Source organism: Trachinotus anak, unplaced genomic scaffold, assembly GCF_046630095.1.
Source record: "Trachinotus anak isolate AG129_WGS33_773 ecotype Australia unplaced genomic scaffold, CSIRO_AGI_Tana_v1 ptg000001l, whole genome shotgun sequence".
Classification (NCBI taxonomy): domain Eukaryota; kingdom Metazoa; phylum Chordata; class Actinopteri; order Carangiformes; family Carangidae; genus Trachinotus; species Trachinotus anak.
The window spans coordinates 8,616,692-8,641,239 of NW_027273852.1; the positions used below are offsets into that span (position 1 = coordinate 8,616,692).

The 24,548-nt window shown below is 39.7% G+C and overlaps 3 protein-coding genes across 7 annotated transcripts in view; 2 read left to right on the forward strand and 1 right to left on the reverse strand.

Annotated features, from left to right (window-relative positions):
* Nucleotides 1–1,653: 1,653 nt before the first annotated feature.
* dhrs9 (dehydrogenase/reductase (SDR family) member 9) lies at nucleotides 1,654–4,873 on the forward strand. Of its 2 annotated transcripts, none has more exons than XM_071474177.1 (5): nucleotides 1,654–1,811; nucleotides 3,073–3,389; nucleotides 3,763–4,021; nucleotides 4,113–4,276; nucleotides 4,558–4,873. In XM_071474177.1, exons 2-5 carry the CDS (start codon nucleotides 3,077–3,079, stop codon nucleotides 4,779–4,781), a joined length of 960 nt encoding a protein of 319 aa, XP_071330278.1. In that variant the 5' UTR covers nucleotides 1,654–1,811; nucleotides 3,073–3,076; the 3' UTR covers nucleotides 4,782–4,873. The 2 variants fall into 2 exon arrangements, with proteins under 2 accessions (XP_071330278.1, XP_071330268.1); XM_071474167.1 differs by having other exon boundaries at nucleotides 1,681–1,811; nucleotides 3,053–3,389.
* Nucleotides 4,874–5,900: 1,027 nt separating this feature from the next.
* Nucleotides 5,901–11,469, forward strand: rdh1 (retinol dehydrogenase 1). Its single transcript, XM_071474155.1, has 6 exons — nucleotides 5,901–6,242; nucleotides 7,307–7,342; nucleotides 7,512–7,842; nucleotides 8,601–8,859; nucleotides 9,957–10,120; nucleotides 10,215–11,469. The coding sequence occupies exons 1-6, from the start codon at nucleotides 6,231–6,233 to the stop codon at nucleotides 10,439–10,441; spliced, it is 1,029 nt and encodes a 342-aa protein (XP_071330256.1). The 5' UTR covers nucleotides 5,901–6,230; the 3' UTR covers nucleotides 10,442–11,469.
* Nucleotides 11,470–11,503: 34 nt separating this feature from the next.
* The window catches only part of lrp2a (low density lipoprotein receptor-related protein 2a), a 46,228-nt gene continuing 33,183 nt past the window's right edge, over nucleotides 11,504–24,548 (reverse strand). For all 4 annotated transcript variants that reach the window (XM_071474072.1, XM_071474063.1, XM_071474081.1 and 1 more), the window contains 28 exons: nucleotides 23,973–24,143; nucleotides 23,662–23,885; nucleotides 23,295–23,472; nucleotides 22,469–22,665; nucleotides 22,091–22,336; nucleotides 21,715–21,843; nucleotides 19,737–19,856; nucleotides 18,844–18,960; nucleotides 18,348–18,464; nucleotides 18,031–18,168; nucleotides 17,733–17,855; nucleotides 17,461–17,589; nucleotides 16,975–17,106; nucleotides 16,716–16,847; nucleotides 16,448–16,591; nucleotides 16,194–16,359; nucleotides 15,977–16,105; nucleotides 15,639–15,862; nucleotides 15,332–15,511; nucleotides 14,604–14,723; nucleotides 14,320–14,410; nucleotides 14,103–14,170; nucleotides 13,426–13,543; nucleotides 13,213–13,333; nucleotides 12,874–12,984; nucleotides 11,933–12,049; nucleotides 11,775–11,846; nucleotides 11,504–11,674 (listed from right to left, as the gene is read on the reverse strand). In XM_071474072.1, the coding sequence (XP_071330173.1) occupies nucleotides 11,504–11,674; nucleotides 11,775–11,846; nucleotides 11,933–12,049; nucleotides 12,874–12,984; nucleotides 13,213–13,333; nucleotides 13,426–13,543; nucleotides 14,103–14,170; nucleotides 14,320–14,410; nucleotides 14,604–14,723; nucleotides 15,332–15,511; nucleotides 15,639–15,862; nucleotides 15,977–16,105; nucleotides 16,194–16,359; nucleotides 16,448–16,591; nucleotides 16,716–16,847; nucleotides 16,975–17,106; nucleotides 17,461–17,589; nucleotides 17,733–17,855; nucleotides 18,031–18,168; nucleotides 18,348–18,464; nucleotides 18,844–18,960; nucleotides 19,737–19,856; nucleotides 21,715–21,843; nucleotides 22,091–22,336; nucleotides 22,469–22,665; nucleotides 23,295–23,472; nucleotides 23,662–23,885; nucleotides 23,973–24,143 (3,985 nt within the window). The remainder of the gene's footprint in view (nucleotides 11,675–11,774; nucleotides 11,847–11,932; nucleotides 12,050–12,873; nucleotides 12,985–13,212; nucleotides 13,334–13,425; nucleotides 13,544–14,102; nucleotides 14,171–14,319; nucleotides 14,411–14,603; nucleotides 14,724–15,331; nucleotides 15,512–15,638; nucleotides 15,863–15,976; nucleotides 16,106–16,193; nucleotides 16,360–16,447; nucleotides 16,592–16,715; nucleotides 16,848–16,974; nucleotides 17,107–17,460; nucleotides 17,590–17,732; nucleotides 17,856–18,030; nucleotides 18,169–18,347; nucleotides 18,465–18,843; nucleotides 18,961–19,736; nucleotides 19,857–21,714; nucleotides 21,844–22,090; nucleotides 22,337–22,468; nucleotides 22,666–23,294; nucleotides 23,473–23,661; nucleotides 23,886–23,972; nucleotides 24,144–24,548) is intronic.

The window sequence follows — 24,548 nt, forward strand, 5'->3', positions numbered from 1 at the left end:
GTAAGTGAGACAAAGGAATGTGAATGAGAAAACAACTGTAAGAAAAGGCAAACAAACTGTAAGTGAAGAATAAACCTTAAGGAGAAAAGATATTTGAAATCAGTTGTCCTGTTTTAATGATGTGACACAATCAGGCTTTTTTCACTCTCAGATCCTTCTTTGCTTTCATGGTTCAATTCTGTCATTCTCAGTTCAGTGTTTTTGTTCTCGGTTTACATTCAAAGTTTAATTTTTTCATTTAGGGGTTTTGCTTTACATTCACAGTTTGTTAGTTTTTGCTTTTCAAACCTTCTAAATTACCCTCATAGATAACTCTCTAGTGATTACTGGAGGCCAGGAGCCCACCGTTTGATCTTGAGCTGATTTTTATGGTAGCACTGCCTAATAGTCTCAAACACAGGGGCATGTTTTATCTACAGTCCCTCTAATTAGCACCGGGGATGTTTATCACGTCATGTAATCATGAATATATAACTATAAATGTCATGTATTCTCTTAAAACTATGCCTGTAAGATTTGGTGTGTGGGTTTGTGTGTTATAATGTTAATCACAATATTAACAATAATCAAATTATTAGTCCAAACTACTATTTCAAAATAACTTTTACATTGAGTTTATAAGTACTGAGTTTAAATAATAATTTATTTGTTTGCCTTTCACATATTTGCATTTGGCCATATTTTGAAATGTTTATACAGTTTATACCATGTTCAATGGTTTTTGGTGATCCCACATTTATTTTGCATTTTGATACTTTCATAAAATAAGCTTAATAACTTAAATGTCGGTTATATTGCAACACTAAGTGACTGATGTGTAATTAACAGATGGAAATCAACATGGTTGAGCATTTACACATTGCAGAGACCAGTCAACCATTCTCAAACATTTTATGAATAAAGTATGAAATGACGATGTGCTAGACCTTCACCATTATTTCAAGCCACTGAAACAGACTCTTCGCTGTGGGATGTGGATGTTTCTGTCTTTGTGTTTGTCATCAGTTACAAGCAGTGCCTCATCGCCTGGGAGTTTCTCTAGCATGCAGTGTATTGTATATCATGCACATCTGTAGTCATGCATACTAATTCATCTTGGCAGAAAAATTGTAAAATGACCGCTTTTTGTTTAGTTTATGTTTGCATTAGCATGAGAAATTATTATTACACAGCTATAATTGTTATATAATATGTTGTTGTTGTTACTATCATTTTTATTAAATATATAAGTATCAAGGCAATAAGACATAACAAATAATCCAGCATATGGGTAATACCTCTGCAAGAAAGTTAGTCTCAAATTTGGGTCAAATGAACAGCCCAGCATTCTGGATTAAATGTCCCATACCCAGCAGGGGGTTAAGGCTGGGTTACCTTTTAACCCTGCAGTTTTTGAGCGTAGGTATATTTGAAGATAGTGTAATAAAAAGTAATCAGCAATACATTAAAAGTGTGTGTCCATGAATATATTCATGTTAAGAACAATATACTTACTCTGTAGAGGAAAGGGAGTAATGGAAAAACTCCGCATTGGTGAAATATGAGAAAAAATATGAGAAAAATATGAATATGTTTCATATGTGAATTTCCCTGACATTATCACGTGATGTCCGGCAGGTGGCGCTCCTCACACGTCATCAGGGGGAGCGGCTGACGTTCCCGGAAGTTACGGGAGAGCAGCTTCAAGTCGAGTAGAAAAGTCAAACAAACGGGACAGAGCAGCCTCTTGCTTGTGTATTTCTTGCAGAGGTTGACGACCCGCAGCGAAAGATACTGGTTTCATGGTATTTTGGACCGCAGAAAGTACACACGTAAGTTTCTTGTTTGCAGTCGACCGACATGTTTAGTTTGTTCAGCCCGGTTCGGTCCAGTGTCTGAACCTGTCTGAGGTTCACTCGTGTGAGCCAAAATCTCAAAAAACTCAATGTCGGCCTCATGGTGAAAACATTCAGGCCATTTAATTGGCGTTCAGAAGTTCGTGTTTGGCTTCATCATGAATCTGCACAGACTTTGTTCGTATAATTAAGACTAAATTCTGCGGGAAAAACAGCTCAAACTTCTTAAAATCATTAATAGAACTATCAGGAAATCAGAGGTGATAATCAATAGTCAATTGAGGTACTTAAAGTGGTCTGGTGTGGTCTTGTCTGTATGCTATGAAGTTAACCACCAGGCTGTATTCAGTAGAACTGAATGATATAGTGAATATAATCAACAACCACTTTGATCATTTAATTTGTCATTGAAGGCAAGCCCATTTTTTTATTTTTTTTTATTTAAATAGCAGAGAATTATTGTTATTGGCTTCCCAAATATTCAGGCTCAATTGATCTGGCTAACTTGTGAAATGATAGTCATGTAAGTTGTTGATAAATTAGTCAATTAACTGATTAGTTAGCCAACAGAAAATTAGTTAGAAGCTATCTTACTTGTTGATTAATCTCATAAGATTGATTGAATCACTGGTTTCACCATCTCAAATGTGAATGTAAGTTATGATGATATTTCTAATATAATATTTTGGAGTTTGGGCACTTGATCAGATAAAACAAAATGCTGAATATGTGAACTTGGGCCCTGGGAAAATATTATGGCCATTTTTCAGACTTGATCATTTAAGAAAATAATCAGCTGATTAGTCAGTTGATAATTACGATGTTTTTATTTACAGCCTTGCAAAATTAATTTATTTAGACCATCCATTTAACATTTTTGTGTGCAATAAAAATTGCTCAATGCACTAAACTTCAGTTTCTACCTTCACATGTGCAATAAAGTCACATTCTTTCACACAGTCAATATTGGGGTTGAAAGTCCATATTTTTATGCAAAGTGGACTCCTGATCTTAAATGAATCTTTCACCGGACAAAACAAGGACCGGTACACAAACACCATAGAGCAACAACATGATAAAATAAAAACAACAGCGTTTTCACATGTTAAAAGTAGATGTTTTTGCAGAAGGAGCTCATTTCCTATTTGAGTGGAACAGACATTTCATAAGGTTCAGCATGATAGAGCAGCTTTCCTCTCCTGTTTTTCTCACTGCAGTGGTTTCTTTCTTGCCTCAGAAAAATGTTTCTGTATATCCTCGGGCTGGTGGCTCTTTGGTTCGTCTATCGCTGGTGCAAGGAAATCAAAAGGGTGTCCAACAAGGAAGATAAATATGTCTACGTCACTGGCTGTGACTCTGGGTTTGGTAACCTCCTTGCGAGACACCTGGACAAGTTGGGCTTCCGTGTGATTGCAGCCTGTTACACTGAGAAGGGTGAGGACGAGCTGAAGAAGGTCTCCTCTGACAGGCTGACAACCACACACCTGGATGTCTCCGACTCCGAAAGTGTTGGCAAAGCAGCCGCTGTGATCAAGACTTTGGTTGGAGAGAACGGTGAGTGAGTTCATTTTAACACATTTATTTTATTTAATGCTTTTTTAAATCTCATGGGTGTTATTTTAATCTCACTAGCCGAGAGATTTTACCGCACTTTTTGGATTTCAGATGAATCAACAATATTAATTTGTTGTTTACATTTGAAGCTGGGCAGTGTTAATAATGTGTTTTGAAATAAATCTCTCCAACTTTAAAGGAATGGTTCAACATCTGAAGAAATACACTGTAGCTTCATATTTACTCTACAGTCTCAAGAGGGGTATCAATCCTCTCAGCTAACCTCTGAGCAGTGGTTGCACTTCTAGGCGTTGCCCTGCATGTGGGTGTGACCACTCTCATCTATTTGTGTTTAACTTGTGTTTTGCTTCAGGCCTGTGGGCTGTTGTGAACAACGCCGGAGTTGCTCTGCCGTCCGGCCCCACTGACTGGCTCACGATAGCGGATTATAAATCCATGCTGGCCGTCAATCTGTTTGGAGTAATAGACGTGACTCTGAGCGTCCTCCCTCTCATCAAGAAGGCCAAAGGCAGAGTGGTGAACGTCGCCAGTGTGTTTGGGCGAATCAGCCCGGTTGGTGGACCTTACTGTGTGTCCAAGTACGGAGTGGAGTCCTTCAATGACAGTCTGCGGTGAGAGGAGACATAACCTTTTCATGCTCTGCAGAGACTGTTATTCCAGTGAGTGTGTTCTTTACTTAGGGCGAATCATTTTGTGTTTCAGTTTAAACATGGCACCATTTGGAGTCAAGGTCGCATGCATCGAGCCAGGGTTTTTCAAAACAAATGTGACTGACACATTGATACTGAAGAATAACCTGAAGAGGCTGTGGGACAGATTACCTCAGGACGTGAAGGATGACTATGGAGATACTTTCTTGGACAAAGGTGAGTTACAGTATTTGTTTAAATCCAAGAGGACAGTGTTAATGAACACTTCATTCCACATTTCTGTATTTTATTTTTTAAAGGCTGGAAATAACTATGTAATTTGGTATTTTGCCAATCAAACATTGTCTATGTCTATATCTATACCTATAATTGGTGCCCATTCATATAGTTTTTTTCTATGAAACTTTCAAGTAAATTATAAGGAAATGATTAGGAATTTTTAATTTTGCCCCAATAAAGTGTACTGCATATAAACCACGCTGACATTTCTCTTTCAGCTCTTGAAAGTTTGGATGAAAGTTTCAGGCTGTTCACAGATGCGGACTTGATGAAGGTGGTTGGCTGTATGGAGCACGCTGTCTCTGCCGTTCACCCTCGTACTCGCTACTCTCCTGGATGGGACGCAAAGTTCCTCTGGTTGCCTCTCTCATACGTGCCAACCTGCATCTCAGATAGACTTTTCCTTAAAAATAGCTCCAAACCCAAAATATCTGTCCTGTAGTTGCCGTCAAATTAGTCATTTTGTAGAACGGGTTTATACAAAGATTATTTGTGTGTCTTTTATTTTCACCGCAATAAATGTTTACTGATTAAGGGTTGTAGCGGCACCTTGGTTCAAACGGTCAAGATGCTGAGAGTTTCGAAAGGGTGTCTTTAAGTTTATTCTTTCCTCATTGTTTTCTGTAGCACTGTGAAAATTATAAAAGGGATACACACAGAAATGTAGTGCTTGTTTATACTTACAGAAGTCACATAAATGGACATATTCACGTGTAAGACAGTCTGCTAGCACAACACACTACGGCAGTCTCATAAATATGTGGCCTCACATTGCAACAATGACCATAAAACATACCAATAATTTCAGTAACATAATAGATTATTATTTTTTCACTTTCTGCTTTTAAACACTTGTTATATTTTGTAACATTACAATGAATATACCCCATATTGTTTAGATTGCCAATTGTTATGATAAGAGGAGCATTTGTTTGTTTGTTTTTGTGGGGTTTAGGTTTAGGACATCAGCTCATCAGCTCAGCTTGCTAGCATGATCTCTAACTCTTCACCTTTCATGGTTCTCCTCAAGCAACATATAAACAATACAAAGCAACGTAAATCACACATAAATTTGTTTCTCACAAGATGCGTCCATATGAACAAGGTAAACAATCAATTCATTTCATACCTGTAGCCATTTCACACAATGCTTAACAACTGCTTTGCGCCAGAATCTCCCAAAATGCAACAGAAAGACAAACATAAGGCCACAAGGGGGCAGCGTAGTACTGCATCATGTTTCCCCACAACCCCCTGTAAACAGTCACTGCACAAAGAAGTAATTTAACGGTCGTTTACAAGGGTTCTGCAACATTGTTAGCTGTTACTCTGGTTTATAAAACATGTTTGGTTCTTTATTATGTTTTTGACTTGACAGCAGACATCATCATGCTTGCTGTATTGGTTATTAGATCTCAGTTCATGGTATTTGCTTCTCAAGTTAGTTTGAACACAGTGTCACACCTCTGTCAATTTGTAAGGCTTTTTTTCTTCATGGACTTTGGTTCTGCTGCATCTGTTTAACATGTATGTTTGATCAATAATGTCCATTTGTTCTCAATACAGAATAGACAGAACAGTGTTTTCCCTGTAACCTTTGGGCTGGGTTGTTGTGTTTTCAGAGTGGATTTGAGGTAAAAGGGGGATGGCAGTTATCAAAACTGGGGGTCATGTAATCTGTTGTTGTCTATTACTCAATCCCATGCTGGTGAAACAGTTAGCCCCGCTGTTATATCCAGAATGGACTTTGGCTCTGCAGACATGCTGAAGTCAGTTCACAGAAACTTAAGCATAACCTCACCTGGAGCGTCCAGAGCTGACTGAGAAAGAATCGCCACTGCGTTCAGTTATCTCATTTTCTTCATCAGGAAGTCGCATCTACATCTAAAGAATGGTAGCCATGGTATGTGTGCATTCTTATTATACATATTGCATATCTTAAATTGGTATTAATTTGGCTTTGATGCCAATAGGAAGTACCCAAACAGTTGGCATATGAATGTCAACTTGATGTTTTTATTTGTTTGACACAAAATAAGGAACAGACATAAAGAGTGGCAGACAGGAGTAAACTAATTGAACAATTTTGTATTTTTTGCACCAACCAGCTTAATGAGATCTGATGCCATCTGGTGGTTGAGTAAATACATTAGTACATTAAAGGCTCAGTTCACCAACATACCACTCATCTCATTTTGGTTCTAGCGCCTAGGTCTAGGATTTCCACTGCTGAGATCCAGTACAGTGGAGGTAAATGGTCTGTTTGTTTGTGGTGTTGAAAGCAACCCAGAGTGTCACTTTTCAAAATGACGTGACCACCACAAACAACATTTAGTTAATCTCCTCGAAATCTCTTTGCTATTAGTGTTGCATAGTGGAGGGAGAAGTATTAAGAGTTTTAACTTGTGTAAAAATTGCAATAACCCAATGCAAGTTAAAAGTCCATCAATCATTATTTAGCGAAGACAGAAATTTTAGAAGAAAGATGCACTTCATGTATCCAATGGAAGGACCCATTATGCTGAACATTATTATATATTAATATGTTTTGTATTACTGGATCAATAATACTAATGCATTCATGTGTAAGTAGCATTCAGTCTTGGTTGAGGTGGTGTTATTTTGACTTAACTATGTTTTATAAGATGCTCATATTTTTTTAATGTGAAAAGTAACTCGTAATTCAAGCTGTCAAATAAAAGTAAACGTTTGTAGAAGTTAAAGCCGAATGTTAAATTGCTCTGTCATTTCAGCTGAATGGTCGGTTAGTGCTGCATATCCCTGCTGCTTGTTCCCAATAAGGATAAGGGTTAATGAATGAACAGTACAGAAGTGACAGTTATTGTTAGTAATGTTGTAGCCAGACACTTTGGATATTTATTATTTCATGTTAATCTTCATTGCTTCTGTGCGTGGGAGCTTTAATGTTTTGAACTGAAGAATCTCATGTCAAGTCTCTCCACTCAGGTGTCAACTGACAGTCTAATGACATATTTATTGGAGGTAGGTTGATTTCTCTGTCTATTTGCACTATTTGCATAAATATTCATAAGTAAATATATCTATTTCCACAACTTTTATAGAAAAAGAAGATGGCATGAAAATGTTTGTTTTAGGATTTATGTGTTTGTTTTACTCAAAATGTGAATTAAAAGTGAGCTGTGTGTTTTAGGTAATCCTGTCACATCTGGTCTTAACCTCAGCTTTACTTGTGGCTGCTCTCACTGCCACCCGCTGGCTCATCAGAGATTCCTACAAGGTTGGTGGCTTCAGCCAGAAGCATGTGTTCATCACAGGCTGTGACAGTGGCTTCGGGAATCTGCTGGCCAGACAGCTGGATCGAAAAGGTTTCCATGTCATAGCTGCTTGTCTCACAGAGAAAGGTGCAGCAGATCTGGCAGCAGAGGCCTCCCCCAGACTGAAGACCCTCCTGCTGAATGTTACAGACAGTGAGAGCATCAGGAGGGCGGTAGAGTTTGCGAGCAGAGAGGTCGGAGAGCGAGGTGAGCTGGGCGGACAGCAGGGGGTACGTACAGATAGGGTGCCAGTCAGAGTGAGGCACTGGAGGAGATAAGGCAACCTGGACCATACCATCATCAACCCATCATCCTCCTACTGATAGCATTTAACAGCCAGAAACACAGTAAAGCTTCTGCAGACATAAATCTTTACTACAGATTGATAAAAAGTTTACTCTGACTTCATTCTAAATTTGTTAGAGTCTTTTTAGACCTTGCTTTATTTGTAGAGTGGATTTACCTTACCTTTTTTTTTCTCACCGTCTCTATTCTAGTTTAACTCCTCACAGTCTCTACTAAATACTGTTCTCTACACATATCACCACTGATAACATGAGCAAAGTGCCAGTCCATTACTCCATTAGGATCTTGGGCAAATTTAAACCCTTCATAATAATTATGAATCAAAGATGTAACATTTCAGAATTGCTCAAGTTCATGTGTGTAAGGAGCTGATTTCTGTGCGGGTGTTGGAACAGCAAAATGAGGAGGGAATAGAATAACAATGATAACTTAAGGTTATAATAAAAATGTGAAATAGAAACAAATCTAAATACACATTAACATTATTCGTATATTGGCAGGACAATTAGTCAATGAGTTAGTCAGTCGACAGAAAATTACTTTCACTATTTTCTAACATTGCATTGACAACAGGATTAATCACAATAAGAATTAAAATATTAAACTATAATGATCATTAATTGCAAGATTGGTAATTCTCCTGCCTCTTTCCTCTGCAGGCCTGTGGGGGCTGGTCAATAATGCCGGCAGGTCCATACCCATCGGCCCAACAGAATGGATGCAGTTGGAGGATTTCACAAAGGTTTTGGATGTGAATCTGATAGGAGTCATTGAGGTGACTCTCCAGTTTCTGCCACTGCTGAAGAAAGCCCAGGGCAGGGTGGTAAATGTGGCCAGTATCCTGGGCAGACTGTCTCTCACTGGTGGAGGATACTGCCTGTCCAAATATGGAGTGGAGGCCTTTTCTGACAGCCTCAGGTAGAGGAGCAAAAAACTGATTTATCTCACATCCTCTTAAGATTAACACATTAGTGTAAAAAGGTTAGTAGAAACTAAACAAACCTGAAGTTTCTTCAAGAGTAAAGATTAATTGTTCCTAAGGTGCAATTTGGCTTATAGACTGCAGTCAGTAATTATAAATGCAGAAACATACACAGGTATCATTCAAAAACACAGCTGTCATTGTCACCAAAATCATCTGGATAAAACAGTGAGAGGAAGAAGCCAGAAACCAAACAGACCAAATGACATTCAGTTTAGAAAGATGGAATAAAGGATTTCAAAACTGGAAAGCTCCATCCTGATGAAAGAAAATTAAACTCATTGTCTGAAGTTGCTGACAGCCCTGAGCTTTCTGTATAGCTCTGACTTGATGCAAGCGACAGTGATTTTATACCACACATCATTATTTCAAGTAACTATCTTTTACACTGATTACGCAGTAAATGTTGAAACTGACTCAGCAAAGAAAGAACAGAAATTTTTTAACAGGGACTTGATAACTTTCAAAATTCTAAAATTCTTTAAGAGGAAAAATCTTTGGTTTAAAGTCAAAAACTGCTTTATATACAGTTACAGTAGGTAGTTTAAACCCGTGGTTCCCAACATAGGGGTCAGGCCCTTCCTTAGGGACACAAATCTGAGGGGCCAAGAGATGATGGGAAAAAGCTATGCTACACAAATGTGTGTTCTTATTTTTGACTAATTTCTTATGTTTTTACCCCTTTGGGCTTCAAACAGCTACTTGAATGAAACCATTTAAGAAGTTCTGAGAGGAAATTGCTCTTTAGTGGAACTGCTAACGTCTCATAATGAAACATGATAAACAAGGGACCACAAGTCGATACCACCACTGATTTAACCATTAAGTTCTTTATATAAAATCTTAATCTGAAAATAAACTGGTAACAACAGCTGTCAAATGACTGTAGTGGAGTACAATAACTACAGTACTTGCTTCTGGTATGTAGTTGATAAGTATAAAGTAGCAGAAAATGGAAATACTACAGTAAAGTGCAAGTGTGCCAAATTGTACTTAAGTAAATTTCTTGAGTTAATATATTTCTTCTGCCCAGGAGAGACATGCAGCACTTTGGTATCAAAGTGAGCATTATCGAGCCTGGTTTCTTCAAGACAGGAGTGACCCGTCTGGATTTTATTGAAGCTGACCTGCAGAGGCTGTGGACTCGCCTCCCTCAAGATGCTAAAGCCTCATATGGAGCCACATACTTTGAAGACTGTGAGTGGAAGCACAGTTGATTTCATTCAGCAGCACTGTTAATTAAATATCCTAAATGATCCCTTTCATCTGTTTTTTTTTTTTCTACCAACAGATTTGAAAGCTCAGGATTTCTCCATGGGTATTTTGTGCAGTCCAGACATCTCAAAGGTGACCAGGTGCATGGAGCATGCCCTGACAGCTCATTTCCCACGCACACGTTACAGTGCAGGCTGGGATGCCAAGTTTTTTTGGATTCCTCTGTCCTATCTGCCTTCATTTGTTTCAGACTTTGTCGTCAGTGCGCTTCTTCCTTCACCTAAAGATGAGAGAAGCATCTGAGCAGACAACCTCATTTTTCCTGTCAGCAATGCATATGTATGCACAATATGTTATAAAATTAAACACATTTTGAGAGTAAGTGGTAAAAAAAAAAAAAAAAACAAACAAACAAACAAAAAAAACCTGTCCAGACTCTGTTACAAAATAGGAAATTTATTCATTCATGACTCAGCAGCAGCAATTTAAACCACATGGGCATGTTCTGGATGATCACAGGTACAGTTTTTATTTGTCCTCATTATGATACAAAATAAATCATTCTGTGAAGAATTTATTCACTGTGTTTATAAAACAACTCGACATCCTGCATCCTCAGGTCATGTGTTGCTCCTCAAGATAATCAACTACATAAATTCAATTCCATGCAACCAACATGGTCACGTTCAAGTATTGTTCCAAACTATTTTGGCCATTAATCCAATATCATTACTTAGAGAAATGATCATGTTGATTCAAAATCACAAAGTCAGGGAACGTAGGTCGAGGTTAAGTACGATATGTATGCTTTGCACACGTATTTTAGCTTAAAATCCAATTTCTTTTTCCTTGCTTTAATTTTTCAGCCCTGAAATGAGGTATATAAACATGAAAGATGAAGTAAATACATCTTCAGTTTTGTTCAGTGGCAAAAAACATCATTATTCAACACAATTCTCTAATAACCTTCGATCAAACAAGTACTGTACATTCAGAATGCAGCTCACCTTTTACATGTGTTACTGTGTTTATGTTGAACTATTCATAGGATCTATTTCAAAGATATTTTCTGACAAAATCTTACTGTTCAAATTTACAAATATACAACATATTTATTAACATTTCTATCAGCAGCTTCAGTGCAAAGATATACATATTGTACATCAGAATAAAGAAAAAAACATTAACACAAGAATTGGCATAAGAAATGTCAGAAGGCATAGTCACAGAAGACTTTTTTCTTCATTCTATAGAAATGTATTTCTCTTTTCTAAAACAATTTGAGTTTTGTACACAGGCTGCATAAAAAAATAAATTCTGTGCAAAGTGTGTTTCTTTTTTCGATTCCCGTCCATGAGAGAGGGGTTATACGTCGCTGTCCTCTTTAACGAGGTTGGCTGTGTCTTTGAAACTGTCCTCGGTTGGCGAAAAGGTGCTGGGACGATCCCTCTTCTGAGGTTTGGCAGGGGGGACAAACGGAGAGGGCTCAGGGGCAGAAGGGTCCCCGCTGCTGCTTACAGGCTTTTCATCCTTCATCTGCGAAGCAAAGCAGAGGGTAAAGAAAAAAAAGATGAGAAAAGAACCTTTCCGTTTTTTTTTTTTTTGGAACTAGTGTCTTCAAAATGTCCAAACTCACCTCTGAGTATGTAGGGTTTTCAAACGTGGTGCTTGGCTTTAATTTTCGTTTGAATAAGCTCCACTTTGACTCCTGCACACAAACAGTGAGGTGGTGTCACACGTGAATAATTCTTCTTCCATCGTTTGAAATGGCCACATTGTTTGATAGAGACTCACCTGAACAGGTTTGGTGCTGACAGAAGATGTGTTCACAATGCCCACATTTTGATCCCCGCGATACGCCGGGTTCACAAAGTTGTTCTGCAGCTGTTCACCGCTCACATTAACAGTCACCTGTTTAAAAGTAAAGGATGCAAGGTTGTTACACCAATTTACTGCCTTCTGCCATGTCAGCTGAGTTCATTGGCTTAACTAATTTCCAAAATTTGTCACTTTCAAGGGTTAATAAAATATTTAGGCAATGATCAGGAGGGGCATCAAAAAAGTCTTTGCAGGTGCTGGTTAACAATTAGGTACTTGTCATGTCCATGTAAAATAAAAATGTCCATGTAAAATAAAAGAATAGTTCTAAATGAGACAGCAGTGTCTCAGTGTTCAGCAATTTCTTTTTTCCATTTGTTTATAAAAAATTAAGACTGTTTTACTGTGAAACTGAACTCCTGACCCTGGAAACATACACTCAGGATTTTAATTTAAAGCCCCAAATGTGTTAGCTTCAGATTAAATCTCTTGTTATGGTTTCCATCAAAGTCAGTGAACTTTTTTTCGTCCAGTAGTCTATTGATTCACTATGTTTTTGATCCATTCATACTGTATGTATATTTCAGAGATGTCCGGCTCACATATAGTCTGACCTCTCTGGTGGAAGTAAATACATATGTGAAGAAAATGAAATACGACATTAAATGTATTTTGTTGAATCTTGTCCTTTAGATCAATATTTTAGAAAGAAGTTAATTAAAACTAAAAAAGATGACTTTCTGTTGGAAGATGCTGAAATTATGACTGAACCATGTGCAGTGTGTGGTTTGCAGGAATATATATTTTTATTTTTTTGAGCAGTATTTGGTGCCATGCAACTGGGCAATGGACCATTTAAATGGCATGACACAAAAACAACAAAGAAAAAAATCATTCATTCATTCATTTACGAGTACCTGCGTGGCATGAATGACAGCAGGAGCACCAGACACTCCAGGAGCAGTGGCGTATAATGGGTTCTCAAATGTGATTGGCTGCCTCCCAGCTTCCATAGCAAAGTTATCATCCTATGGGGATATTGATAAAATTGGTTTTACAGTAAATATCAAACCACTATTCATTTGTTAACCTTTCTCAATTAATGCTGAAACAAGCAGTTCTAAAAGGAAGACTAAAATAAAAGTTGTCAATAAATACCACATAGGACACTTGTTTGTGAGTTAATAATGCTGACAGCACTCTTTTAATGACTTAGGAGAATATTAACTGCTAATAAGGATTCTTCCTGGACTCACCATCTGCATGGCCGTGTCAATGAATGACACGCCAATGTGTGATGGTCCAAGATCAACATTATCCCCCGAGCGAAACGTCACCCCATTCCCAGTGTCACTGGATTTTACCAGGCTGCTGAGGCTGGACAAAAACAAAACACTCCAAAGTTTGATCTAAATACTCTAGTGTGAGCTTCTATATAAGCAATAATAGAAAGGCGAGAGCTGAGATACCTGGGTAGTTTGGGCATGGAGGGGATGAAGGATCCTGTTCGTTTGTAGTTAAGGAAAACCCCGACAGCCAAAGCTCCAGTAATCAAGATGATAATGACGGCTAGTAAGACAGCCACAGCTAAACACAGAAAAAGTGGAAAATATTCAGTTGTGTGGTTATGGGATACTCGGAACAATGTGCTGTTAATACACATTTCTAAGAATATTTTTGCTGACTCGTCTGTCAGTGTTCATGACCTCTGGATGACCCGTTAATTTGCTGAAGTTAAACAGTGATTGATTGTCATATTATCTAGCTACTTATTGAGCAAAAGTGTGATTTTGGCCAGTCAACTTCTTCAGTATTTGCTGATCCAGACTGTTTTCTAAGCCGTTGCCCTGAGCAGCCGTTAGTTAGATAAGCCAGACGACTGACTTCATCACTTTTGGCCTTGATCTGTTTCAGTAAAGCTGAAATGTTACTATACAGCAGCTCCCATACATCAGCCAGTGCGTGTGTGAAGGACTCCCAGAGATTGTTGGTTGTAAGAATTTGTTTAGTCAACTTTTCAAATTACACAAAACTCCAACTATTCCATTATGAAAAACCATGCAAATGGGAAGTGGTATGAATTGATTTAGAAACTTTGAATGAGAATAAATAAATCAAATGATAGATAATAGGAGAAGTACAATACCTGTTCCTGCTGGAGCGCCCCTTGACTTCCCGATTTCACAGAAGCTGCCCACATAACCATATGGACATCTAAAAAAAAAACAAACATTACAAAGTTTTAATACAACAATGTACAATGGAAAACAGCATCTTAAAGTATGTTTGGAAAAAAGACATTATAGGGTATGACTGATGGAAAATCATTTACTGGTGTAAATGGCACCTGCAGCTACACTCACTTGCACTTGGGCAGACCACCTTCATCAGTGTAGCAGGTTCCACCATTCATGCATCTACATGCAAGGGGCATTGCAACAGGTGCCTCAATGGCTGCAGGAGCAAAAGCCAGCCACACACAGAATCAAAAACAACAAAATAATACTGCACCACAATCTCAAAAAGAACCACACGCAAGCAGCCAGGCACATGTGGAGAATAGATTTATGAATGTAAAATGATGATGCAACACAACAGCCACCACAACACCATAGACTGTACATGCAGCCAACCTGTTGTTGTTTACCTGCATCACATTTGTTGGAGTCGAACTCCGCCTGAGAGGAGCCTTGTGGGCAGGTGCAGGTGTACCCACCAGGCCGGAGGAGGCAGAGGTGACTGCACACGTTCTTACAAGGGTTTGGCACTGAAGGGGACACAACATGAAAAGTAACAAACACTGTTAGATACGGTTCAGTGAAAAAGCAAATCCTGTAACTGAACTGTACTGAACTGAACTGTAATGTATGTTGCCCCCTCTCACTCAGTCTCTCAGTCTCTCAGTGAATTCATATCATTGCTGCAGAAACAGCGTACTCTCTTCTCTGGCTGTCAATGTTTTGGGTTATAGTAGAATTTCAATGTGTTCGTCTTGGTGCTATCTAGGTTGTATCGATGATGAAATCTTGATTGATTTGATTGGATCAGGATTCTTATTCCTCATTTTGTAATCACATTTCTGTTTAATTCTGATTTTGTGACATTCTTATCTTGTTATATCTGTTACATGTTGACTGTAACTCATTGTTATTGCTGCTTATATTCGGCGGGACCCTCTTGAAAATGAGTTATCAGTCTTCCCAGGTTAAATAAAGGTAAAAAACATGAAAGTACTATTCAACATAAGTAACATAAGTACACAACATAAGTAAATGCCCATTACTATCCTGTTTTCCGTTCTTAGCTCTCAACCACACATACTGTACAGTAGTACAAAATTTATGAACACCATATGAATCCTTATTGTGTTCTGACCTGACTGGTTATGTCGGTGCTCTTGGTAAATGCGGACTTGAGTCAGCCAGGGGTTGATGGTTAGAACTTTAACTTTGTTTCCTTTCCCAAACTTATTGGTCCTCCACACTTCACCTTTCTCTTTTGTTGTCCAGTACACATGCCCTTCAAAGACATCCAGACTGTAGGGATGTCCAATATCTGGAACAGACAAAACACAATACTTTTAATGCACATCATACTCAGTCTTTAATCACCTTCACTATGCTTTGAATACAAACACTGAATGTATCAGCGCCCATGCTGCCCCGTCTCTCAGTGCTCTGACCTCCTGAGATGACGATCTTCCTGTCTGTGCCATCAGGCTTCATGGACTCAATGATGTTTTCTTTGGAGTCACACCAGTAGATCCTGTTTCCATTCAGATAGTCCAGAGCCAGTCCAGTAGGCCAGCCCAGATCCTCTTCCTTCACCAGTACCTCTCTGTGCTGACCGTCCATCCACGCTGACTCTATCCTGGGTTTCCTACCCCAGTCTGTCCAGTACATCATTCTGCCATACAGAAATAATTACACAGACATTTTTAAAAGCTTACTTATGCTTCACAAAGGAATTAAGGATGAGAATGATATAATTTTTAATACTAAAAGCTCATCAGCCTCCTACCCAAGTGATGGATTGACAACAATAGCAGCAGGCTGGTCAAGGTCAGCGTGGATCAACCACTTCCTGTACCGCCCATCCAGTTTGGCCACTTCAATGCGATTGGTTCCTGAATCTGTCCAGTAAATGTGGCTGTAAATGGTGATAAGTACATTGTGAGCAGCTGAGTGAAACTTGGAGCAACCTTTACAAATAAGAAGTCATAATCCTGGTGAATTACCCGCCAACCCAGTCCACAGCAATGCCGTCAGGATTAGCGATGTATCTCAGGTTCAGATCCACCTCTTTCACCGGGTTGTTACCATGATCATTGAACGTGGTCATATAGGCACGTTTGATAGAGCCGAACTGAGATCCTCGACCCAGAACTGTCCAGTACACAATACCTACAGCACATCAAGTGATAAAGGTTATCCAAACTTGGAGATCTTGCTGTTTTTATATTAACACAAAGGTTTCCAGCAGTGGTCTTACTGAGGCCTTGTCCCTCTGGATCCCACAGGTAGTCCAAGGCTTGGATGTGCTCAGCGTTGTCCACATAGTCTGAATACTCCTCAGACGACAGGTTGAAACGACGGATGCGAACGTTGTCTGGCAAGAGCAGCACTGGTGGGTTTCCTGTACAGAAATTGAGGTGTGGTGTAAGCTGTTAGCAATTTCAATTCAGGGTTTGGCTTTAATGAGAAATAAAAGAGAGCATTTGTAAAGAATTTTCTCCTTTGTATGAATGCCAAGCTCTTACCCTGGGCAGCACACTCTGTCCCATGCGGCTCACCAAACGAGTGAAAGCCTTCAGCACAAAAGCACTCATAGCTGCCCTTTGTGTTCTTGCACTCCTGAGGACACGTCCCATACACTTCACATTCATTCACATCTTTTCCCAAGAGCAGAAGAAATGGAAAAAATAGAGAGAATAAACATTAATTGAATGTAGAAAACTACTTCCGTGCCACTGTTTAAACAGACTGAGTGCATGACTGACTAATTGATGTCTTGTTTACCTTCACAGGTGTGTTTTTCTGTTGTTCTGGGCTTGTAGCCAGGCCTGCAGGAGCAGAGGAAGCCTCCCTCTGTCAGGTCAGTGCAGTTGTGTTCACAGATGTTGTCACTGCACATGTGCCCACTGCCATGGTCTGACAGTAGCAGATAAAAAAAAAAAAACACACGTTGAAAGTTAAACTTCATGTAGTTATAATTACATTTTTATAATTTTATCCTCTTGTTACCTTTTTCAAGTTAGGTTAGCTGGAATAGTCAAAATAGTTCATTGCATTGCAATCAATGTCGGTGGTACTGAATCTCAAGATATGTTTTTTTGCCTTACTGTAAATGGTCACAGGTTTTATTTCTCAAAATTTTTAGAACACCAGCTGATACATTGTACAGTCATCACTGTTTTGCCAAAACAAATCCAACATAATATGGATATATAATCATTTTTTTTCAAATATTCAGATCCTATTACTAATAAACCCTTTCCTACTTACGGCAGCCGAGCTCATCTGACTGGTCTCCACAGTCGTCATAATCATCACAGGCATACTGTAGAGGGATGCATTGTCCATTACTGCATTTGTATTCATCATCTGTACAGGGACCATGTGTGGGGCTTTGGCCTAGATAGAGAGAAACATATCAACTCAAGAGAAGCTGCAGATGCATTTAATTACGCTGAGAAATAGAGTTTGAATTGCTGTAGCTTGAGTAGATAAGTGTTAATGTTAGTACAGTAACCTCTATGACTGAAAGCATCACTTACAGTTTTCCTGTCTCTCATCAGAGCCGTCGCCACAGTCATCAACAGAGTTACACAGCTCGTGGCTGTAGATGCAACGGTTGTTTTCACAGCGAAAGCGGAACGGAGTCTCACACTGGATGTCCACTGTGGACGAACAGACACAGCAGGAAAGAAAGACAGAAAACCCATTAGCAACTTTAGCAGAATCTAAAACTTCACCACAATAATTTAGATAAATAGTAAGTAAATATGTTGTTTTATGAGATCCTGGGTTTGACAGCTGAACGAAATGCTGGACATGAGTTTTTATGCTACTTACAGCAAAGGTGAAGCTCCTCGTCTGAATTGTCTCCACAGTCATTGTCTCCATCACATTTCCACTGAGGCTGGACACATACGTGGTTTTTGCACTCAAACAGGAAGGGGGGGCAGTATGTGCCATTGGGAAAGCGGGTTGCTGAAAGTCAAGAGCCATTGTGTCAAATTATATCTGTGACTTAAACACCTGAAAATCAACACAATCCCTAATCATTATGACACTAGCACTACATGAGTATGCTGTGTTCACTTATGTCACATTTTTTGTGATAGCACTGAAGAGAGCACAAGGAAAACCATTAGATACGGGACACTCACGACATGACATCTCATCAGAATAGTCCAGGCAGTCTGCGTTGCCATCACATTTGAAACGTTCAGCGATACAATGTCCACTACCACACTGGAAGTAGCCTGGATGACAAGTCCGCAACTCTGCAACACAAACCAATCACCATTTGTGATTATAATGAAGAAACACTTATCAAGATGAAAAAAAGGCTGTTGTAAAAGTCTCACAGCACCTCAAAGCCCCAGAATTTAGTCTGTATTCCTACATTAGAGATTTATTATTTCATGTGTGTCATCTAGAATAACATTTAGATGATCTGTCCTGCACTCTACCAGCACTGTATGGAAGAAATCCTCCAGCTGTTCCAGAGTGAATAAACTCTTTGACCAAACAGCCATTGCCCGTCCTGTCTGTCTATGCTGTCCCTCAAAACTTGAAGTTTTATTGCTTCTTTGTTTAGTGCCGCCCTCTGTTACTGACAAACAGCCAGAGCCTGAGCCAAAACAAAGAACCTCCACTTACCACAGTCCCTTTCATCCGAGTTGTCCTCACAGTCGTTGTCATGGTCACAGACCCAACGGTCGGGAATGCAGCGCAGATTATCACAACGAAACTCGCTCTCTGTGCACGCGCGTGGAACTGGAGGAAAACATGACAACAAGGAATTTTGGTGTGGAATCAGGCAAATGAAGAGTTTTATTATGTTGTTGTTAAATTTCCATATTAGACAAGCATTAATTAGGTGGACACCTAAAGCCTGAAGTCTCTCTTCTTAGACTGATCAACTTTTCAATACTTTTCTCAGACTTGTAAAAACACATCAGGAATGCGCTGTATTATTTTCTTCTGCAGTACGACATAAATAGACCAACCCGAGCAACATGTGCAGCTGAGTTCACTAGAGACAGGCTCTCTTGGCCTCATCAGCACAGCAACAAGAGCAGCAGCACAACCATGATTTAACCTTAGTCACTGTTTCTCCTTTGAGAAGCTACATTATCCTTATTAACTGGCATGTTCTCAGACATGTTTAAATTCTCCAGGGCAAGGGGTGACAGACTCCCTCACTCCCTCTTTCTGACACTCTGAGGACAGCCTGTTTCTCCAGCAGCTGATAAGACTACCTCTCTCAGCACTCTGCTGTCGGTAGAAGTGTTGAGCCTCTTACAAAACCTTCCTGCTGTCTGATAAAATGATAGCATGACTAGTCTTTGTCATCAACACTCCCTTTTCATTTGGACAGTTCACACAAAACTGAGCAGGAATCCCATAATAAACCCACTTAAAAGACACTTAGATGACATCAAAACAATGTGCACTGGTTTTCACTGTTCACATTCTTGTCAGTGCTCACACCGAACCCTTAAACACTACTGAATGATGTGACTTTATCAGTGATAACAAACAGTCCTCACTGCAGCTGCGTTCATCAGAGTTGTCCCCACAGTCATCGTCCCCGTCACACCTCCACCTCAGTGGGACACAGCGGTGGTTGTCACAGCGGAAGTCTCCGTCAGGATTACAGGTCAGTTCATCTGAGAAAGGAGCAGACACATGACACACAAGACGCTCTTTGAAACCATTATGTCCAACTAAATAAATGTTTTTGGTACAACTTGTCTACCACCGTATGAAGAGCATTTCTTTTCAATGACCAGTTTGTTTCTTAACCCAGATTCAGCATCCTTTTTCCAGAGGTACATGAGGTTTATAACAAAAAACTTGCTACTTCTGTAGCATTGAAAATTTTAGTGTGGCAAGACCTCAACTCTAGTGTGGGACTGTTTTTAGCAAATACAGTTTAGCATGATCCTAAAAAAACATGTTTTTGAGCATAATCTATAAAAACTACTGAGGAAATGACTAGTTTGACAATCTAGAGCGAATTAGACACTAATAAATTGACATTATACTCAGTACACAAAGATTTAAAAGCCACTTTTTGTGCTGAATTTAATTGAATTAATTTAATTTTCATATTTTCTTGAAGTTTTAAGATAAAATATAATGTTCAGTTGAAGTTGCCGTATTTGAAAGCTGTAGTTGTTTGTGGCACTGCTGTTGAACATTGTGTGAGAGGCGTTTCTAATATTTAGGCTACCCTCATCGCTTAAAAATGTGGTAAACAAAATACAATAAATACCTCAAGTAAGTGTTACACAACACAGTTTAACAGCACCACAAACTACAACCTCCAAAATGACCATAAACAAAAGTTTTAACAAAAACTGAACATCATAAACTCTATAAAGGCGGGCTTTGTAGCAGGACTGTATCAGACTGAATTAACTATGTGCACCTAACAAACTGACAACTTAAGGTATATTGTGCATTACAATTATTTTTACTGTTTTAAAAGCCTCATTCATGAGCTTGTTGTCACCACAGTTACATCAAGATATTCACCTTTAAATGGCCCCTTAAAGACTGAAAACCCAATCACCTTTTTCTACAACTCACAGTCAGAGATGTTCCAGCAGATAAATGTATCAATAAGAGCAACAGCTGCACGACCTGACTGGAAATTTTTGGGCTTTTAAGTAATAATGAAAATGTCAGTTTGAAATGAAAGGCATCTTGTTTTTTAATTAAGCTGCAATAGTCGTAGAGGGAGGAGAGCAGCCTGCCTGAGACAGATGGGTGACCTCTCTCCATGCCAGTTCGTGTCTGTAGAGGATAAGACTACAGGAGATGAGAAGCACAGAGGGGAGAGGAGTGGAGGAGAGCTGGTCTGAGCCATCTCTACCACACAGTGCTGGGGGTCATAGATAGCGCAGCGTTAGCTAGTCCTGCCCTCCTAGCCCTCCACCTGGCTCATCTGCTACATTCTTACAGGAAGATTAGCACGGATCTCCCCTCCTGCGCGGGCATGGCACTAATGGAGTGAGAGCCTCTGATAAGACACGGGAGGGCTGCGGTGAGTGTGTTTGGATTGTAGCAAATTACAAAGAGGCTTGTGTGAACCCTGCCCCCACGCAAGGACAGAGCAACAACACACACATACATGCATATATGTGGACCCATACCACTGGACAGCTCATAAATCTGTGGTGCTCTCAGGGAGTGGCAAATTGTGGGGGAGGGTGAGTGGTGAGACCCTCTCCATCAGCACCTCCCACCACCTTGCTATGTAATGTTCCACAGGAGGCTGAGGAGTTGGCTAATTGCCCTTCACTCGCTCCTCGAATACATACTCCTGTTTCCAAGCTGTGATTTTTTTTTTATATTCTCTAGCATCATCTAAACATCAGTAAACACCAAATATGACTTAATCAACCAGGAAAGCTTTAACACCAGGTCTGATAATGTGATAACAATAAACAGTCTTCAAATCACTGCCACGATGTAAACAGGACTTCACTTCTGTCTCAAGGATGTTTGTCACAGACTCACCGCAGCCCTGCTCGTCGCTGTTGTCTCTGCAGTCATTGTGGCCGTTGCAAACGGACCACAGGGGCACACAGCGGTAGTTGGTCTTGCAGTCAAACTCTGTGTGGTTGTCACATCGATATGCCGGTCCCACTGCGGAGAAGACACCGTGATTGTCACATAACAAAGATAAGTAATGAAGACAAATGATAGGGCAGTTTTTTAAACATTAAAATCTGTGAAGTCACACTTTAAACTTAGTGTTATGTCTGTAGTTAGGTTAAAGGTTTGACTTTAATGTAACTATGATGCATATTAGGATATCAGGACATGTATCACACTGAAATGTCCATGTAGTAAAGTTTAAAAAAAAGGGAGAAAGAAACTCTATATCACTTACTGCACTCCTCTAACGGTTCATCAGAGTTGTCACCACAGTCATCATCCACATCACATTTCCAGCTCTGGGGGATACAGCGTCCGTTGCGGCACTTGAACTGTCCAGGGCGACAGGTCCTGGTGGAGCAGTGGGCGGAGTCCTCATCAGACTGATCACCGCAGTCATCCTCACCGTCACACTGCCACGATTCGGGGATACACCGCTTATTTGCACATTGCCACTGGTGGGTTTCACACTGGTGTGTAGCTAGAGGGAAGACATATTCATACATGAAGTCATAAGAAACACAGAAATGGGAAAAATGACACAACTTTAAGTAAAAACAGTAAGATCACGTAACATTTCAGCAAATAGCTATTAAAATGAGACACAACCTACCACACAGCACTGGGTCTTCGTCTGAGCCATCATGACAGTCCTGGTTGCTGTTGCAAAGGAAGTGTGGACTAGTGCAGTTTCCATCGTTGCACTGAAACTGTCCAAGCCTGCAGTGGCGAGTTGGGCAGGTAGAGGGCTCGTCTGAGCCGTCTCTGCAGTCCCGCTGACCATCACATTTCCACCAGATAGGAATACAACTGTTGAGGTGGGTATAAAAATGAGAGATTTAGATTAGGTCAAAAAATGTGTTGACTAATGTAGAGCAGAGCAAAACAAACTCCAAAACAGATTCCTGAACTCAACTCCCCTCCCCACATACCTCTGGGCATTGAAAGGCCGGGGAAATTTGGCCAGGAGGTTAAATGTGGCATGTGTAGCATGTTGATTAAATCATTACTACATGATTTTTTAAACACACTAAACATCTGAATTTAATTGCATTGCACTGAAAAATCTGGTGAGCATTATTGCACAAACAGCAGGTGGCGCAGTTCTTTCAAATGAAAGAGAGCAAACTGATTTGCTGTATATTTCAGTGTTTTGAAATGACATACCAAGTCACCAGTCCACATAAACACTGCTAACAGAATATTTTCTCTTCTCAGTAAATAAAAAGAGAATGAACATGCAACAAGTAATGCCAGGATGAAAACAGCAAAATTCTTTTTTGTGACTTAAAGGCTAATTATGAGAAATATCTTCTAACTACAAGAATGAAATGATGATGTCTCATTTCGTTCTTGTAGTTACACAGGCAGTCTGACAATAATACACAGATTTCTAAAATGTTTCACATCAAATAATACGATGAGAAATATTGACAAACCGTTCATTGTTGGCACATCTGTACTGGGTGCTGGTGCACATGGGAAGGCATCGGGTCACACCTCCTATTTGGACAGTCAGGAAATGATCGGGGCACTCACAGGTGTGTCCTCGCCCACCGTGACGGATCAGGCACAGGTGAGAGCAGCCTCCATTGTTCACCGCACAGGGACTGTTCACTGTCAAAGGAAGAGACACTGTCAGACAATCTCAGCTCAGCACAGCTGGGCAAATACAGGCCAGGCAGTGTTCAGCTGATAGTAAATACCTGTACTTAAATCAACTCAAGGTGGACGCATCAAGATAAAAAAAACAACTATTTTGAAAGCAAAAGTCAGAATCTGAACATCAGATTCTTTTAAACTCACAAATAGGCTGTCTGTAAGGATGGCACACATGGATGTCAAACGGCCTGTGCGTGGTGTTGACCAGGGCCTGACGACCTGAGCCGTCGTATTTGTTGCCTTTCTCCACCGTGCGTGTGTTCCAGTCAGTCCAGTATACGCTGTCTTCAAATACAGTCAGGGCAAACGGATGAGGCAAATTTCCATCATACACTGTGTGTCTGTGTTTACCATCCAGGTCGGAGAACCTGAGAAACAAAAAGAGTGAAAGGCTGTTAAGTCTCACTGCACTGCAGGCTAAAAGAGTGTGATTACCTCTTGATAAATGTACTTACTCGATGTAATTGAGATGAGCATCAGACCAGTAGAGCTTGTCGTTAGTGTAGTCAATCGTGATCCCGTTGGGCCACTCTATCTTGGTGGTAACGACGGCGACTTTGTTGTTTCCATCCATTCCAACACGGCCTATAAAGGCTTTGTCTCCCCAGTCTGTCCAGTACACATATCTAGCAGCAACACAAGAAAATCACTTACATCACATGGTATCTACATACATGTGAATCTTTCCTTATATCAAAATATTACAAATAACAAATAACAACAATAATCAAAAGATGGTAACTCTTTCTCTCACAGGTCCATGGTTTTTTTAATAACTTCCTAGAAAATGACTTGAAACAAACTATGTAATTTGGTGCTAATTAATAATTATCAGTAAAGCACAGTCTTCGGTTGCTACATTTCCAGTCAATTAATTTCAACTAATTGCCAGGGCAACCCAGGAAGTCTTTTAGACAGGAGGTCAGCTGAACAAACAAAAATGTGACAAAGGCAACAAACAATCTAACAAATATGAAGAATCAAGTTCCAATAATAAATGAATAATAGCTGACTATTTACCTGGATTTAAA

Excerpts from the sequence above, each read along its gene's own strand:
- rdh1 (XM_071474155.1), top strand. Across the intron at positions 7,343-7,511 it reads TAATGACATATTTATTGGAG|GTAATCCTGTCACATCTGGT; the intron begins GTAGGTTGATTT and ends TGTGTGTTTTAG. Across the intron at positions 7,843-8,600 it reads CAGAGAGGTCGGAGAGCGAG|GCCTGTGGGGGCTGGTCAAT; the intron begins GTGAGCTGGGCG and ends TTTCCTCTGCAG.
- dhrs9 (XM_071474167.1), top strand. The coding sequence starts at position 1,782 with ATGGTATTTTGGACCGCAGAAAGTACACAC. Across the intron at positions 1,812-3,052 it reads GGACCGCAGAAAGTACACAC|TGGTTTCTTTCTTGCCTCAG; the intron begins GTAAGTTTCTTG and ends TTCTCACTGCAG. Across the intron at positions 4,277-4,557 it reads AGATACTTTCTTGGACAAAG|CTCTTGAAAGTTTGGATGAA; the intron begins GTGAGTTACAGT and ends TTTCTCTTTCAG.